This window comes from Oncorhynchus gorbuscha, linkage group LG16 (genome assembly GCF_021184085.1).
Source record: "Oncorhynchus gorbuscha isolate QuinsamMale2020 ecotype Even-year linkage group LG16, OgorEven_v1.0, whole genome shotgun sequence".
Classification (NCBI taxonomy): Eukaryota; Metazoa; Chordata; class Actinopteri; order Salmoniformes; family Salmonidae; genus Oncorhynchus; species Oncorhynchus gorbuscha.
In genome coordinates this window covers 79,358,807-79,377,089 of record NC_060188.1, presented here as the reverse complement: position 1 = coordinate 79,377,089, position 18,283 = coordinate 79,358,807, and the positions used below count along the sequence as shown (strand labels likewise).

Below are 18,283 nucleotides of genomic sequence, written 5' to 3'. Positions count from 1 at the left end.
CGAAGGCAGCCGATAGGTCTAGAAGGATGAGAGCAGAGAAGAGAGAGTTAGCTTTAGCAGTGCGGAGCGCCTCCGTGATACAGAGGAGAGCAGTCTCAGTTGAATGACTAGTCTTGAAACCTGACTGATTTGGATCAAGAAGGTCATTCAGAGAGAGATAGCGGGAGAGCTGGCCAAGGACGGCACGTTCAAGAGTTTTGGAGAGAAAAGAAAGAAGGGATACTGATCTGTAGTTGTTGACACCGGAGGGATCGAGTGTAGGTTTTTTCAGAAGGGGTGCAACTCTCGCTCTCTTGAAGACGGAAGGGACGTAGCCAGCGGTCAGGGATGAGTTGATGAGCGAGGTGAGGTAAGGGAGAAGGTCTCCGGAAATGGTCTGGAGAAGAGAGGAGGGGATAGGGTCAAGCGGGCAGGTTGTTGGGCGGCCGGCCGTCACAAGACGCGAGATTTCATCTGGAGAGAGAGGGGAGAAAGAGGTCAGAGCACAGGGTAGGGCAGTGTGAGCAGAACCAGCGGTGTCGTTTGACTTAGCAAACGAGGATCGGATGTCGTCGACCTTCTTTTCAAAATGGTTGACGAAGTCATCTGCAGAGAGGGAGGAGGGGGGAGGAGGCTTCAGGAGGGAGGAGAAGGTGGCAAAGAGCTTCCTAGGGTTAGAGGCAGATGCTTGGAATTTAGAGTGGTAGAAAGTGGCTTTAGCAGCAGAGACAGAGGAGGAAAATGTAGAGAGGAGGGAGTGAAAGGATGCCAGGTCCGCAGGGAGGCGAGTTTTCCTCCATTTCCGCTCGGCTGCCCGGAGCCCTGTTCTGTGAGCTCGCAATGAGTCGTCGAGCCACGGAGCGGGAGGGGAGGACCGAGCCGGCCTGGAGGATAGGGGACATAGAGAGTCAAAGGATGCAGAGAGGGAGGAGAGGAGGGTTGAGGAGGCAGAATCAGGAGATAGGTTGGAGAAGGTTTGAGCAGAGGGAAGAGATGATAGGATGGAAGAGGAGAGAGTAGCGGGGGAGAGAGAGCGAAGGTTGGGACGGCGCGATACCATCCGAGTAGGGGCAGTGTGGGAGGTGTTGGATGAGAGCGAGAGGGAAAAGGATACAAGGTAGTGGTCGGAGACTTGGAGGGGAGTTGCAATGAGGTTAGTGGAAGAACAGCATCTAGTAAAGATGAGGTCGAGCATATTGCCTGCCTTGTGAGTAGGGGGGGAAGGTGAGAGGGTGAGGTCAAAAGAGGAGAGGAGTGGAAAGAAGGAGGCAGAGAGGAATGAGTCAAAGGTAGACGTGGGGAGGTTAAAGTCGCCCAGAACTGTGAGAGGTGAGCCGTCCTCAGGAAAGGAGCTTATCAAGGCATCAAGCTCATTGATGAACTCTCCGAGGGAACCTGGAGGGCTATAAATGATAAGGATGTTAAGCTTGAAAGGGCTGGTAACTGTGACAGCATGGAATTCAAAGGAGGCGATAGACAGATGGGTAAGGGGAGAAAGAGAGAATGACCACTTGGGAGAGATGAGGATCCCGGTGCCACCACCCCGCTGACCAGAAGCTCTCGGGGTGTGCGAGAACACGTGGGCGGACGAAGAGAGAGCAGTAGGAGTAGCAGTGTTGTCTGTGGTGATCCATGTTTCCGTCAGTGCCAAGAAGTCGAGGGACTGGAGGGAGGCATAGGCTGAGATGAACTCTGCCTTGTTGGCCGCAGATCGGCAGTTCCAGAGGCTACCGGAGACCTGGAACTCCACGTGGGTCGTGCGCGCTGAGACCACCAGATTAGGGTGGCCGCGGCCACGCGGTGTGGAGCGTTTGTATGGTCTGTGCAGAGAGGAGAGAACAGGGATAGACAGACACATAGTTGACAGGCTACAGAAGAGGCTACGCTAATGCAAAGGAGATTGGAATGACAAGTGGACTACACGTCTCGAATGTTCAGAAAGTTAAGCTTACGTAGCAAGAATCTTATTGACTAAAATAATTAAAATGATACAGTACTGCTGAAGTAGGCTAGCTGGCAGTGGCTGCGTTGTTGACTTTGTAGGCTAGCTGGCAGTGGCTGCGTTGTTGACACTACACTAATCAAGTCGTTCCGTTGAGTGTAATAGATTCGACAGTGCTGCTATTCGGGGGCTAGCTGGCTAGCTAGCAGTGTTGATTACGTTACATTGCGTTAAAAGAATGACAATAGCTGGCTAGCTAACCTAGAAAATCGCTCTAGACTACACAATTATCTTTGATACAAAGACGGCTATGTAGCTAGCTATGTAGCTAGCTACGATCAAACAAATCAAACCGTTGTACTGTAATGAAATGAAATGAAAATGTGATACTACCTGTGAATGCGACCGGGTTGTTGAGTTCTATTCAGAAGACGTTGGCTAGCTGTTGGCTAGCTAGCAGAGTCTCCTACGTTAAGGACGACAAATAGCTGGCTAGCTAACCTCGGTAAATTAAGATAATTTGTCTCATGCCTTTCTGCACTTCTCACACCGAGAACCTCCCTCCTACACACTGCTGCCACATGTCCATAAGCTTGACACCTGTAACAATTTAACGTATTCAGCACAAAAGCTTGTACAGGCTAACTTATATATCCTAACATCACTTTGTCGGGCAAAGACTCAACATCAAAACTCAAAAGAACAAACTCTTCTCTTCTGTTTCACCACTCACGCCACCCTATCTGTGTCCCACCAAATGACGAGCATCACAAACACCGGGAATCTTCCCTTTTAGTTGGTCAACGTTCCCATTTACAGCTACTCCAGTAATCATTCCTTTCAATGGTGCCCTTTTCTTGAGAGCAAAACAATTCACATCTCTTGCCCCCATTAATTTAACGTGGATCGCCTGCTCCCTCTGACCAGCAGAAACACAAACAATTATCACAAGACCACTTCTGGTTGCCCTCGCCGATTCCACAGCGCCCAACTCTGTTCATCCTGACCCTTGGTGCAAGTTGGGTGCTGTGGAATCGGCGAGGGCAACCAGAAGTGGTCTTGTGATAATTGTTTGTGTTTCTGCTGGTCAGAGGGATCAGGCGATCCACGTTAAATGAATGGGGTAAAAGATGTGAATTGTGGTTTCAGGGTGGGTCAAAACAGAGTTGGGTACTGTGGAATCTGGTGATGAAGGGATCAGCTAAAAGGCAAGGATACACCTTTTCCAAAAAAAGTAACTCCTACTGTCACAGAATCATCTTCATCCTGACCCCTGGTACAAGCCTCGGGCTCCGAGAGCCTCATCACACCTACCACCTCCGATACTTCACCCCCATTCACTTCCATTTCTCCTCCTGTCTTCAGCTCCCTCTGCTTACACTTTCTACCATTCTTCTTTAAACAAACCATCTCCCTTTTCCCCACCCTTTTTAACCGACTCAAGCTCACCCTCTTCCTCTCTCTCTCTCCCTCTCCTCCTCTGCCTCTCTTTTCCCCTCTATTCCTCCTCCGTATTACAAGTATACGTCTCCTTATGATAATACTGCACTTCTCCTGACATGATTAGTGTTCTTGCCTTCGCAAGTGTTTTAATGTAACCAGCTGTCACAATATCTGTGCAATCAGCACAAAAACAATCTAAATAAAGGCACACGTTTGTTGAAAGCAAGATTCATTGTGTATTGTTCCAAACGAATCCTCTTTCGCTATGTCTTGGATTAATACTCTTTGAACATCTACTTTGTTTTCATTTGACATTTTTATTTGAAGCTGCAGACCAATGCAAATTCTGAGGCAAGCAGAATGTCAGTGTTGGCCATCAAAGTAACAGTTGTCCTGCCAAACAAAAGTGTTTATCTAGCATTTGACACAATAAAAACTGGTACAGACAGAGCCATCGATATGGAGATATGTGGTCTGGTGTCTCCCTATTGGCACCCCACGGGGGCGTCATAGTCAACAATTTCTTTCATCTGGGATAAACGGGCTTTGAAAGACGATTTCCCATCTACAGCCCAACTCGCCAATTTAGTTCGCTTGCAAACTGTGATCGCGGTTCAATCATCTGTTCTCCTGCACATCGCCTTGCGCACCATGGTATCTCATTTACCCGCACCTATGGCACTCAATGGTCATTGCTTGATGTGCGTAATCTGTGACAAAATACCAATGGAATATGAGAGTCCATAGCAACACAGGGCTGTTCGAACCCGTAAACCGAGGCGCCGAGCCCACAGGTGAGGAAAACTTTAAGATCAAATTCGGAACCTCTCAGCAGCGTTGTGGTTTGTTTTTAAGTTATTCAGACATTGAAAATTAATGGGTTACGTCGAAAATAATATAGCTAGGGATATTCTAGGGATATTCTGCATGGGCGATATAGTTGTGTGTAACACAATTACGTACGTGAATTTAGCAAATTGACTGGTATATCCGACTATGATTAACGGACGCATTATCAGAATTATGGTATGGACATACACAGCCCCCATACAAACCCTGAATTGTACAGTGGTGTAAAGTACTTAAGTAAAATACTATAAAGTACTACTTAGGTAGTTTTTTGGGGGGTATCTGAACTTTACTATTTATATTTTTGACATCTTTTACTTTTACTTCACTACATTCCTATAGAAAGTAATGTACCTTTTACTCCAGACATTTTCCCTGACACCCAGAAGTATTCCTTACATTTTGAATGCTTAGCAGGACAGAAAATTGTCCAGTTCGCACACTTCTCAAGAGATCATGACTGGTCCTTACTGCCTCTGATCTGGCGGACACAAATGCTTCGTTTTTTAAATTATGTCTGTGTTGGAGTGTGACCTTGGCTATCCGTAAATTAAAAAACATCTAGAAAATTGTGCATTCTGGTTTGCTTAATATAAGGAATTTTAAATTATTAGTACTTTTACTTTTGATACTTAAATATATTTTTGCAATTACATTTACTTTTGATACTTAAGCATATTTTAAACCAAATACTTTTAGACTTTTACTCAAATAGTATTTTAATGGGTGACTTTCAATTTCACTTGAGTCATTTTCTATTAAGGTATCTTAACTTTCACACAAGTATGAAAATCGAGTACTTTTTCCACCATTGGAATTGTATATGCTAATTATTTATTTGTATTACTAATTAATGCATGTTATAATCGCGATAGCACTTATCTAGCCATTATTATTATGTGTTCATGGTTATGATAGGGTAGCTAATTTGATTGTGAACAGAGTAGTGTTGGGGAGTAGAGAAATCTGTGGTTGAAAAAGTACCCAATTTTCATACTTGAGTATAAGTAAAGAAACCTTAACAGAACATGACTCAAGTAAAATTGAACGTTTCCCAGTAAAATACTACTTGAGTAAAAGTCTAAAAGTACTTGGTTTTGGCTTTAAAGTATCTTTAGTTAAGTAAACTTATATTTTTCTTAAGAGTAGCTTTAGTGTAGATTAACTTCTTCCAGTGTAAAGTAATTGGTAGCTTGGTAAACTACATTTTCAGAGTAACTTCCCCAAAACTGGAACAGAGCTGTATCATATTAAACTTGCTCTTTTTGTGCATATTGTGTTCATTCTAGTGCACTATTTTAACCCAGTTTTCGTACTTAACTGGCAAAGAACAGTTTATTGTCCATAGTTTAAATTACAGTTGATTGCTTGATGGTGATATGACATTGGCCAATCTAAGTGCTTGTAGGCTATATCAAAATAATAGTATGCTTATAAATTGTAATAGTATTAATAGAAGTCTTTCAGAACCAAAGAGCACTTTTTAATCTAAATGTTTTTCGAAATGAATATTCCATTAACATCAGATATGAATTCTTCCTTCCTTGTTACTTCATCACCCTTTAGAAACAGTAGCCTATCACACACGGTTTGGTTTATTGTCTAACATCTTGTTGGGTTTTATAGTGTAACACCTTGTGGATTTCATTAGAGCAGAGATCAGGTTAACTGTCCACAGTTCAACTAACACCGCTGTTCTAAATGGAGGTAAAAAGAGACGAGAAAGTACGGAACATCCATTTAACAGCACAGAGTACACACGCTCTCTCTATCACACACACATTTTTTAAAAACACTTTAGTCATTTAGCAGACACTCTTATCCAGAGTGACTTACAGAAACAATTAGGGTTAAGTGCCTTGCTCAAGGGCAGATGGACCAATTTTCACCTTGTAAGCTCGAGGATTCAAACCATCGACCTTTCGGTTACTTACCCCTGGCCGAACACTCTAAGCGCTACTTTACCTGCCACCCCTACACACGTATGCACGTGCACCCCCCCCCCCCCTTTCACTGCTCTCTCTGGGTCAGATTATCATCTCCTGCCCCTTTGAAATATATTACCAAAACAGATATCAGCTGCTACCAGGTCTACAGTTTGTTTAGGAGAGCTCCAGTGATTATGTAACGTTACCCTCCAGGAGGAATGCTTATCCTGTAGCCAATCCTGTTTCATTTAATTTCATTCATTTCCAAGGCATCATGTATAGCCTTGCTGAAATACCTTCAAGAGGATGTTTGCATGTGTAGGTACAGTTTTCTGATTAGGAACTTTGCTCTTTCTCTTAATTAAGGCGCCAGCAGACATAATCAGGACGATAGTAACTCAGCTATAGATATAGCACTGTGCCTTCCAGGTGGCTGCACACAGTGTTATGAGTCTGTCTCTGCTAGTGCTCCAGTGTATCCTACCACACCCATAGGATTCTGCTACGACTTTCCTTTGGTTTCCTTCTGTTTCAGGTTGCTTTGACTTCCAAGCTCCACTTTTGACGAAGTGAAATTCTCCTATCTCCCTTACAGGGAAAACCACATGATTAACATGTGGAAAATCACATGATTTCATGTGAAATTTCACATGCGAAATAATGTGAAAACTTGTTTATGGTACACTTGACATAGCTTTAGTCACAGTCAATAGCTCGAGCATCTAGAACTCATTGATATTGACAGTGCTGCCTGCCATATGGTGTATTGAGAGAATGGAGATTCAGTCAGTTCCCACCAAATAAAGGGAAAACCACATCCACAGCAGCCTGATGGTAGCAAATAGCTGTTTTATTCCATGGTGCCTGGTGTGTCTGTGTTCATTCTCTGTTTACCCCCATCACAGGCTGTCACAACTCCTCTGAGTGGCCCTGCATGGTCAAGTAGCTCAATTCATGAAATATATTTCTTTGCACTGAACGAATGTCCGGGTTTGCATCTTGTCCCTGTCGTTGGTGTGCGTCGCGTGTGAAATTGTCTCCCTGAGCACATGGGAAAGTTAAAGTCGTCTTAATAATGTTGTTTATGGAGAAATTGAGAGCCTTTGAAATGCTCGCCATGTGAATTTGAAAAGATGACACAATAGTGTTAATGTAGAGAAGTACAATTAGTCAACCATTAGAGGAACAGTCCCAAAACATACTTAGAACGTATGGTACATAGAACACACTGTCCAACCTACTGTTACAGTTACTATCAACCTACTGTTACAGTTACTATCAGTCTACTGTTATAGTTACTATCAGTCTACTGTTACAGTTACTATCAGTCTACTGTTACAGTTACTATCAATCTACTGTTAGTTACTATCAACCCACTGTTATAGTTACTATCAACCCACTGTTATAGTTACTATCAACCCACGGTTATAGTTACTATCAACCCATGGTTACAGTTACTATCAACCCACGGTTACAGTTACTATCAACCCACGGTTACAGTTACTATCAACCCACGGTTACAGTTACTATCAACCCACGGTTACAGTTACTATCAACCCACGGTTACAGTTACTATCAACCCACTGTTATGGTTACTATCAGTCTACTGTTACAGTTCCTATCAACCCACGGTTACAGTTACTATCAACCCACGGTTACAGTTACTATCAACCCACGGTTACAGTTACTATCAACCCACGGTTACAGTTACTATCAACCCACTGTTATGGTTACTATCAGTCTACTGTTACAGTTACTATCAACCCACTGTTACAGTTACTATCAACCCACTGTTACAGTTACTATTAACCTACTGTTACAGTTACTATCAACCTACTGTTACAGTTACTATCAACCTACTGTTACAGTTACTATCAACCTACTGTTACAGTTACTATCAGTCTACTGTTACAGTTACTATCAACCCACGGTTACAGTTACTATCAGTCTACTGTTATAGTTACTATCAGTCTACTGTTACAGTTACTATCAGTCTACTGTTATAGTTACTATCAGTCTACTGTTATAGTTACTATCAGTCTACTGTTACAGTTACTATCAATCTACTGTTACAGTTACTATCAACCCACGATTACAGTTACTATCAGTCTACTGTTATAGTTACTATCAGTCTACTGTTACAGTTACTATCAGTCTACTGTTATAGTTACTATCAGTCTACTGTTACAGTTACTATCAGTCTACTGTTACAGTTACTATCAGTCTACTGTTATAGTTACTATCAGTCTACTGTTACAGTTACTATCAATCTACTGTTACAGTTACTATCAACCCACGATTACAGTTACTATCAGTCTACTGTTATAGTTACTATCAGTCTACTGTTACAGTTACTATCAACCTACTGTTATAGTTACTATCATCCCGCAGTTACAGTTACTATCAGTCTACTGTTACAGTTACTATCAACCCACGATTACAGTTACTATCAGTCTACTGTTACAGTTACTATCAGTCTTGTCAGGATTTGGCCAGGGTTGTTCCGGTTTTTGGTCACTAGATGCCCCCATTGTGCCTTTTGACCTTTTGTTTTCCCTTGATCCCCATTATTATTTGCACCTGTGCCTCATTTCCCCTGATTGTATTTAAACCCTTTGTTTTCCTCAGTCCTTTGCTCTGTGTTTGTATGTTAGCACCCAGCCCTAGTACTCTGTGAACTCTTGTTGATCCCGGTGGACTCTCTTGTGGAATTCTGTTTTTTGTTCTTGTTTGTATGTTTTTGAGTATTTTTTTAGGCTTTTTGTGCTATACCTTCCACCTTGTGGATGTACCTTTTTGTCTTGGAGGATTACCTTTGTTCTTGTGGAATTCCTTTTGAGGTTGTGGAGTTACATGTTTTCCTGAAGAACTTCACTTTTTACTTCATTAAATACACCGTCTCAAGTACTGCTGTGTCTGCCTCATCTGTGTCTACTATCAGTCTACTGTTATAGTTACTATCAACCTACTGTTATAGTTACTATCAATCTACTGTTACAGTTACTATCAGTCTACTGTTATAGTTACTATCAACCTACTGTTATAGTTACTATCAACCCACTGTTATAGTTACTATCAACCCACGGTTACAGTTACTATCAACCCACGGTTACAGTTACTATCAACCCACGGTTACAGTTACTATCAACCCACGGTTACAGTTACTATCAACCCACGGTTACAGTTACTATCAACCCACTGTTATGGTTACTATCAGTCTACTGTTACAGTTCCTATCAACCCACGGTTACAGTTACTATCAACCCACGGTTACAGTTACTATCAACCCACTGTTATGGTTACTATCAGTCTACTGTTACAGTTCCTATCAACCCACGGTTACAGTTACTATCAACCCACAGTTACAGTTACTATCAACCCACGGTTACAGTTACTATCAACCCACGGTTACAGTTACTATCAACCCACGGTTACAGTTACTATCAACCCACTGTTATGGTTACTATCAACCCACTGTTATGATTACTATCAGTCTACTGTTACAGTTACTATCAGTCTACTGTTATAGTTACTATCAACCTACTGTTATAGTTACTATCAATCTACTGTTACAGTTACTATCAGTCTACTGTTATAGTTACTATCAACCTACTGTTATAGTTACTATCAATCTACTGTTACAGTTACTATCAGTCTACTGTTACAGTTACTATCAACCTACTGTTATAGTTACTATCAATCCACGGTTACAGTTACTATCAGTCTACTGTTACAGTTACTATCAACCCACTGTTACAGTTACTATCAACCTACTGTTATAGTTACTATCAACCCACGGTTACAGTTACTATCAGTCTACTGTTACAGTTACTATCAGTCTACTGTTACAGTTACTATCAATCTACTGTTAGTTACTATCAACCCACTGTTATAGTTACTATCAACCCACTGTTATAGTTACTATCAACCCACGGTTACAGTTACTATCAACCCACGGTTACAGTTACTATCAACCCACGGTTACAGTTACTATCAACCCACGGTTACAGTTACTATCAACCCACGGTTACAGTTACTATCAACCCACTGTTATGGTTACTATCAGTCTACTGTTACAGTTACTATCAACCCACGGTTACAGTTACTATCAACCCACGGTTACAGTTACTATCAACCCACTGTTATGGTTACTATCAGTCTACTGTTACAGTTACTATCAACCCACTGTTACAGTTACTATCAACCCACTGTTATGGTTACTATCAGTCTACTGTTACAGTTACTATCAGTCTACTGTTATAGTTACTATCAACCTACTGTTATAGTTACTATCAATCTACTGTTACAGTTACTATCAGTCTACTGTTATAGTTACAATCAACCTACTGTTACAGTTACTATCAGTCTACTGTTACAGTTACTATCAATCTACTGTTACAGTTACTATCAGTCTACTGTTACAGTTACTATCAACCTACTGTTACAGTTACTATCAACCCACAGTTACAGTTACTATCAACCCACTGTTATGGTTACTATCAGTCTACTGTTACAGTTACTATCAGTCTACTGTTACAGTTACTATCAACCTACTGTTACAGTTACTATCAACCCACTGTTACAGTTACTATCAACCCACTGTTATGGTTACTATCAGTCTACTGTTACAGTTACTATCAACCCACTGTTACAGTTACTATCAACCCACGGTTACAGTTACTATCAACCCACAGTTACAGTTACTATCAACCCACTGTTATGGTTACTATCAGTCTACTGTTACAGTTACTATCAGTCTACTGTTATAGTTACTATCAACCTACTGTTATAGTTACTATCAATCTACTGTTACAGTTACTATCAGTCTACTGTTACTTACTGTTATAGTTACTATCAACCTACTGTTACAGTTACTATCAATCTACTGTTACAGTTACTATCAGTCTACTGTTACAGTTACTATCAGTCTACTGTTACAGTTACTATCAACCCACGGTTACAGTTACTATCAACTCACGGTTACAGTTACTATCAGTCTACTGTTACAGTTACTATCCACCGACTGTTACAGTTACTATCAACCCACTGTTATGGTTACTATCAGTCTACTGTTACAGTTACTATCAGTCTACAGTTATAGTTACTATCAACCTACTGTTATAGTTACTATCAGTCTACTGTTATAGTTACTATCAACCTACTGTTATAGTTACTATCAATCTACTGTTACAGTTACTATCAATCTACTGTTACAGTTACTATCAACCTACTGTTACAGTTACTATCAACCCACGGTTACAGTTACTATCAACCCACGGTTACAGTTACTATCAACCCACGGTTACAGTTACTATCAACCCACGGTTACAGTTACTATCAACCCACTGTTATGGTTACTATCAACCCACTGTTATGATTACTATCAGTCTACTGTTACAGTTACTATCAGTCTACTGTTATAGTTACTATCAACCTACTGTTATAGTTACTATCAATCTACTGTTACAGTTACTATCAGTCTACTGTTATAGTTACTATCAACCTACTGTTATAGTTACTATCAATCTACTGTTACAGTTACTATCAGTCTACTGTTACAGTTACTATCAACCTACTGTTATAGTTACTATCAACCCACGGTTACAGTTACTATCAGTCTACTGTTGCAGTTACTATCAACCCACTGTTACAGTTACTATCCACCGACTGTTATAGTTACTATCAACCCACGGTTACAGTTACTATCAGTCTACTGTTACAGTTACTATCAGTCTACTGTTACAGTTATTATCAATCTACTGTTAGTTACTATCAACCCACTGTTATAGTTACTATCAACCCACTGTTATAGTTACTATCAACCCACGGTTACAGTTACTATCAACCCACGGTTACAGTTACTATCAACCCACGGTTACAGTTACTATCAACCCACGGTTACAGTTACTATCAACCCACGGTTACAGTTACTATCAACCCACTGTTATGGTTACTATCAGTCTACTGTTACAGTTACTATCAACCCACGGTTACAGTTACTATCAACCCACGGTTACAGTTACTATCAACCCACTGTTATGTCTACTGTTACTTACTATCAACCTACTGTTACAGTTACTATCAACCCACTGTTACAGTTACTATCAACCCACTGTTACAGTTACTATCAGTCTACTGTTACAGTTACTATCAGTCTACTGTTATAGTTACTATCAACCTACTGTTACTATCAATCTACTGTTACAGTTACTACTCAGTCTACTGTTATAGTTACTATCAACCTACTGTTACAGTTACTATCAGTCTACTGTTACAGTTACTATCAATCTACTGTTACAGTTACTATCAACTACTGTTACAGTTACTATCAACCTACTGTTACAGTTACTATCAACCCACAGTTACAGTTACTATCAACCCACTGTTATGGTTACTATCAGTCTACTGTTACAGTTACTATCAGTCTACTGTTACAGTTACTATCAACCTACTGTTACAGTTACTATCAACCCACTGTTACAGTTACTATCAACCCACTGTTATGGTTACTATCAGTCTACTGTTACAGTTACTATCAACCCACTGTTACAGTTACTATCAACCCACGGTTACAGTTACTATCAACCCACAGTTACAGTTACTATCAACCCACTGTTATGGTTACTATCAGTCTACTGTTACAGTTACTATCAGTCTACTGTTATAGTTACTATCAACCTACTGTTATAGTTACTATCAATCTACTGTTACAGTTACTATCAGTCTACTGTTATAGTTACTATCAACCTACTGTTATAGTTACTATCAATCTACTGTTACAGTTACTATCAGTCTACTGTTACAGTTACTATCAGTCTACTGTTACAGTTACTATCAACCCACGGTTACAGTTACTATCAACTCACGGTTACAGTTACTATCAGTCTACTGTTACAGTTACTATCCACCGACTGTTATAGTTACTATCAACCCACTGTTATGGTTACTATCAGTCTACTGTTACAGTTATTATCAATCTACTGTTAGTTACTATCAACCCACTGTTATAGTTACTATCAACCCACTGTTATAGTTACTATCAACCCACGGTTACAGTTACTATCAACCCACGGTTACAGTTACTATCAACCCACGGTTACAGTTACTATCAACCCACGGTTACAGTTACTATCAACCCACTGTTATGGTTACTATCAGTCTACTGTTACAGTTACTATCAACCCACGGTTACAGTTACTATCAACCCACGGTTACAGTTACTATCAACCCACTGTTACAGTTACTATCAGTCTACTGTTACAGTTACTATCAACCCACTGTTACAGTTACTATCAACCCACTGTTATGGTTACTATCAGTCTACTGTTACAGTTACTATCAGTCTACTGTTATAGTTACTATCAACCTACTGTTATAGTTACTATCAATCTACTGTTACAGTTACTATCAGTCTACTGTTATAGTTACTATCAACCTACTGTTACAGTTACTATCAGTCTACTGTTACAGTTACTATCAATCTACTGTTACAGTTACTATCAGTCTACTGTTACAGTTACTATCAACCTACTGTTACAGTTACTATCAACCCACAGTTACAGTTACTATCAACCCACTGTTATGGTTACTATCAGTCTACTGTTACAGTTACTATCAGTCTACTGTTACAGTTACTATCAACCTACTGTTACAGTTACTATCAACCCACTGTTACAGTTACTATCAACCCACTGTTATGGTTACTATCAGTCTACTGTTACAGTTACTATCAACCCACTGTTACAGTTACTATCAACCCACGGTTACAGTTACTATCAACCCACAGTTACAGTTACTATCAACCCACTGTTATGGTTACTATCAGTCTACTGTTACAGTTACTATCAGTCTACTGTTATAGTTACTATCAACCTACTGTTATAGTTACTATCAATCTACTGTTACAGTTACTATCAGTCTACTGTTATAGTTACTATCAACCTACTGTTATAGTTACTATCAATCTACTGTTACAGTTACTATCAGTCTACTGTTACAGTTACTATCAGTCTACTGTTATAGTTACTATCAACCTACTGTTATAGTTACTATCAACCCACGGTTACAGTTACTATCAACCCACGGTTACAGTTACTATCAACCCACGGTTACAGTTACTATCAACCCACGGTTACAGTTACTATCAACCCACGGTTACAGTTACTATCAACCCACGGTTACAGTTACTATCAACCCACGGTTACAGTTACTATCAACCCACGGTTACAGTTACTATCAACCCACGGTTACAGTTACTATCAACCCACTGTTATGGTTACTATCAGTCTACTGTTACAGTTACTATCAGTCTACTGTTATAGTTACTATCAACCCACTGTTATAGTTACTATCAATCTACTGTTACAGTTACTATCAACCCACTGTTACAGTTACTATCAACCCACTGTTATGGTTACTATCAGTCTACTGTTACAGTTACTATCAGTCTACTGTTACAGTTACTATCAATCTACTGTTACAGTTACTATCAGTCTACTGTTACAGTTACTATCAACCTACTGTTACAGTTACTATCAACCCACTGTTACAGTTACTATCAACCCACTGTTATGGTTACTATCAGTCTACTGTTACAGTTACTATCAGTCTACTGTTACAGTTACTATCAACCTACTGTTACAGTTACTATCAACCCACTGTTACAGTTACTATCAACCCACTGTTATGGTTACTATCAGTCTACTGTTACAGTTCCTATCAACCCACGGTTACAGTTACTATCAATCTACTGTTACAGTTCCTATCAACCCACGGTTACAGTTACTATCAATCTACTGTTACAGTTACTATCAGTCTACTGTTACAGTTACTATCAACCTACTGTTACAGTTACTATCAACCCACGGGTACAGTTACTATCAACCTACTGTTACAGTTACTATCAACCCACTGTTACAGTTACTATCAACCCACTGTTATGGTTACTATCAGTCTACTGTTACAGTTACTATCAGTCTACTGTTACAGTTACTATCAACCTACTGTTACAGTTACTATCAACCCACAGTTACAGTTACTATCAATCTACTGTTAGAGTTACTTACTTTTATTGTAATAAACTACTGTGGCTGAGATTATAGCATAGCTACATTATATATTCTGTAATTAAAATAAAATAAATGAAACCAATTGTGGCATGTGGTCAGTGGAGGTGCATCAAAAATGAATCAGTTTGCCTGTTGAAGAGCCACACGGTAAAGACAGCTAGTGTGGGAAGGTGTCAGATCTGATTATGCTAGCAGAATTTGTCAGAACTGTTTGTTATTCCTCCACTAATGTTGTGTAATGTACTGTACTGTGATTCAATGAATCTGTTTTAGTCCTTCTCAATAACTCAGAATTGTGATGGTGGCAGGTGTTTAACGTATCAGGGATCTCTGATTTAGTTATTTGGATTCTCTAGGAGCTCATATATATTGGTTCTTGAACAAACTTTGTAAGTATGCTATTTCTAATATTCCTTTCAATTTCTCTTCAGGCATGTCTGTCTGAGTTAAACTCGGCTCCTTGGCTGAATTTGTTGGGACAAAAGTATGCCCTGAACACACTGGAAAGTGAATTTCCCAGATTTGAAATCCTTTATTTTTATTCTGGGACCACGGATGAAAATGAACAAAGGCAACAAGTGTTATTTTCATGGATTTTAGTAGTAAACAATTGTATTTTATTTATCCAATACCAGTTGAACTACACTGTGTGTACTAAACATTAAGAACACTTGCTCTTTCCATGACATAGACTGACCAGGTGAATCCAGGTGAAAGATATGATCCCTTATTGATGTCACTTGTTAAATTCACTTCAATTAGTGTCGATAAAGCAACTCATTATTCGGAAGGTGTTCCTAATGTTTGAAAATTGTAATATACACTGAGTATACCAAAGACAAGCAACATGCTTTTCAATAAAATGTCTGTTAGTGTTTTCTGGAATGTATTAGTTGTGGATATGATAGGAGGAACCTCGCCCATTGAGCAACGAGAGCACAACTGTAGTGTCATGGAGGAGTCCAAGCTGCCAGTGGCCAGATTTGACCCTCCTCCTCCTCGCATGTAAATCCACAGCATGCCAGACCTTTTAAAGCAAGATTTGTGAAATTATGTGTGAAGTTGTTTTAGAGTATCTACTTGCTAATTATTTATATGGAGGCACTGGTAAATGAATTGGGATTCATTCAAGGCTTTTACAGTAAGTTGTATTTGTATTCATGGCATAATCATCTGCAAATATCTTGGTTCTTGTAATTGCAAGGATGGCAGTTATATCACAGGATTTCAGTGCTTTGGATACATTCTGCTTGACATTCCTGTTCTAAACTATTATAGTGCTTGCTGAGGACTTGACTCCGACAAGCTATTCATTTCAATGGCTTCAGACTGTTTTTATGCTCAAACATGACTGTGTTTCTTTTCCTCAAAGCCTTGGAATGAGAAGTTAATATACTTTTCTGAAGTATTTGAACACAAAAGAAAAGCCTTACATGAATAAAATTCCCAGAGAGAGTGTTTCGAGGACTCAATGTGAGCATTGTGAAATAGACTGTGATGCCATCGCCAAGTCAAGTGTTTATGTTCCTGGAATGTGTCTTCTCTTTGTAAGATGTGTACTCTATGTTCCAGTTTAGGTTTAAGGATAACTAGATCTCAAACTGTGATTTGTGAAGACAGTGTCAAATGATTGTATATTTATTTAACTACATTTTTTATACAACTCTTGGAATTCCAATGTGATTACATGCTTATAAATGTCACTTCTGAGGATATAATTGCTCTGGTATGGTCCATCATTCCATCAGAAGCTGTCAGACTGTCATCCCACTCTGAGGCTGCAAAATTCATGGAGTACTGAAGCCTGGCAGATTATGGAGAAATCCAATATGGGAGGCATGCCTTTGTTTTGAAGAGCTGTGCTTAAGAGTGTGATCTCCATTGGAATGAGGAGTCTTCTAGAATAGCATACACCTCAGTCCTCTCATGTATTTACCCACTTGGATCTCAGCATACTCCCACCTCACTCTCACTCTCCGCATGTATTTATCCAGCAGGGGCTCCAGGCAGAGCACTCCTGTGTGATTTGGATCCACTGCTCCCTCTCCGGAGGCTGAGGTGTGATTTGGCCACAGAGGACTCCATGTTCATAATAATGTGCCAAAACCCTTCTCCCTTCCTCATGTTGTGTAAGGAAATCTTCCTGTTCAACTCAACTCCCTGTCTAACAAATGACACATTTATGATCGGAAAATCTAGGGAAATACTGGGTCAAAGAAAATAGTGCCATTGTCTGAACTTTCTCTGCTCCTCTTTTATGCCGTTGACATACAGATATGGCAAATATTGTCTCATTCCACTGGCTGTGTGGGTTGTGTTTGTTCTGTAAGGTGTGTGTGGGGGTGCACAGTGCACACGTGTGCTTGTGTGTCTATGTGTGCTGTCATGCCCCTAAGCTTTGTGTGGAGGGGAGATTTGTGGGTCATAAGCACGCTGTGCAGATACATGCAACCACTGCCCTCTGTTTGCTCTTTCACTATTGTTTTGTTAAAGTCTGAGGGATCCAGACCCTGGATTCAAGCCCTTCTCAGACTGTACTGGTTATCTATTGTAGCTGTCCTATCTCAAGTCTGCTTCAAGGAAGTTTACTTGTGGTAAGAAAACTGTTGGCCAAACGTTGACCATAGATGGGGATTCTCAACTATGTTGACATAGGGACCATGATACTGTAACATGAGGTAAACCTCACACACTTTAGATATGGTGGGTTATGACAGGAACTTTGTAACTGTTTGCTATAAGACAACACCACTTTCCTGGACTTCTGAGTTAATAATATTCAAAACTGATAAAGAAGTCCTCTAAACAGCCATTGTTACATGTGTACGAGACAGGTTTAGAGTGGGTAACATTACCATCATACAGGATTAGAGCTGTAGACTTGAATAATTCACAGTGTTTGTATTGGAGCTGTGATGAATGGGCCTGGTTGTGTTTGTCCTCAGGGCCACAGCATTTTGTGTGGAGGACTCTCCTCTAGCGAACTCCATGCAGATGAACAGTGATGGCCACAGAATCACACCCACCTGAACAGTAAGAACACACAGTGGAACATGTGATGTTTAACATTAAAC

At 40.1% G+C, this 18,283-nt stretch overlaps 1 protein-coding gene across 1 annotated transcript in view; it reads left to right on the top strand.

Moving 5' to 3' along the window:
• The first annotated feature begins 4,026 nt into the window (after positions 1-4,026).
• Positions 4,027-18,283, top strand: part of si:dkey-247m21.3 (5-hydroxytryptamine receptor 4) — a 72,546-nt gene continuing 58,289 nt past the window's right edge. Inside the window, exons 1-2 of the mRNA XM_046306669.1 lie at positions 4,027-4,158; positions 18,155-18,242. Of these exons, the coding sequence (XP_046162625.1) occupies positions 18,214-18,242 (29 nt within the window). The 5' untranslated portion in view covers positions 4,027-4,158; positions 18,155-18,213. The remainder of the gene's footprint in view (positions 4,159-18,154; positions 18,243-18,283) is intronic.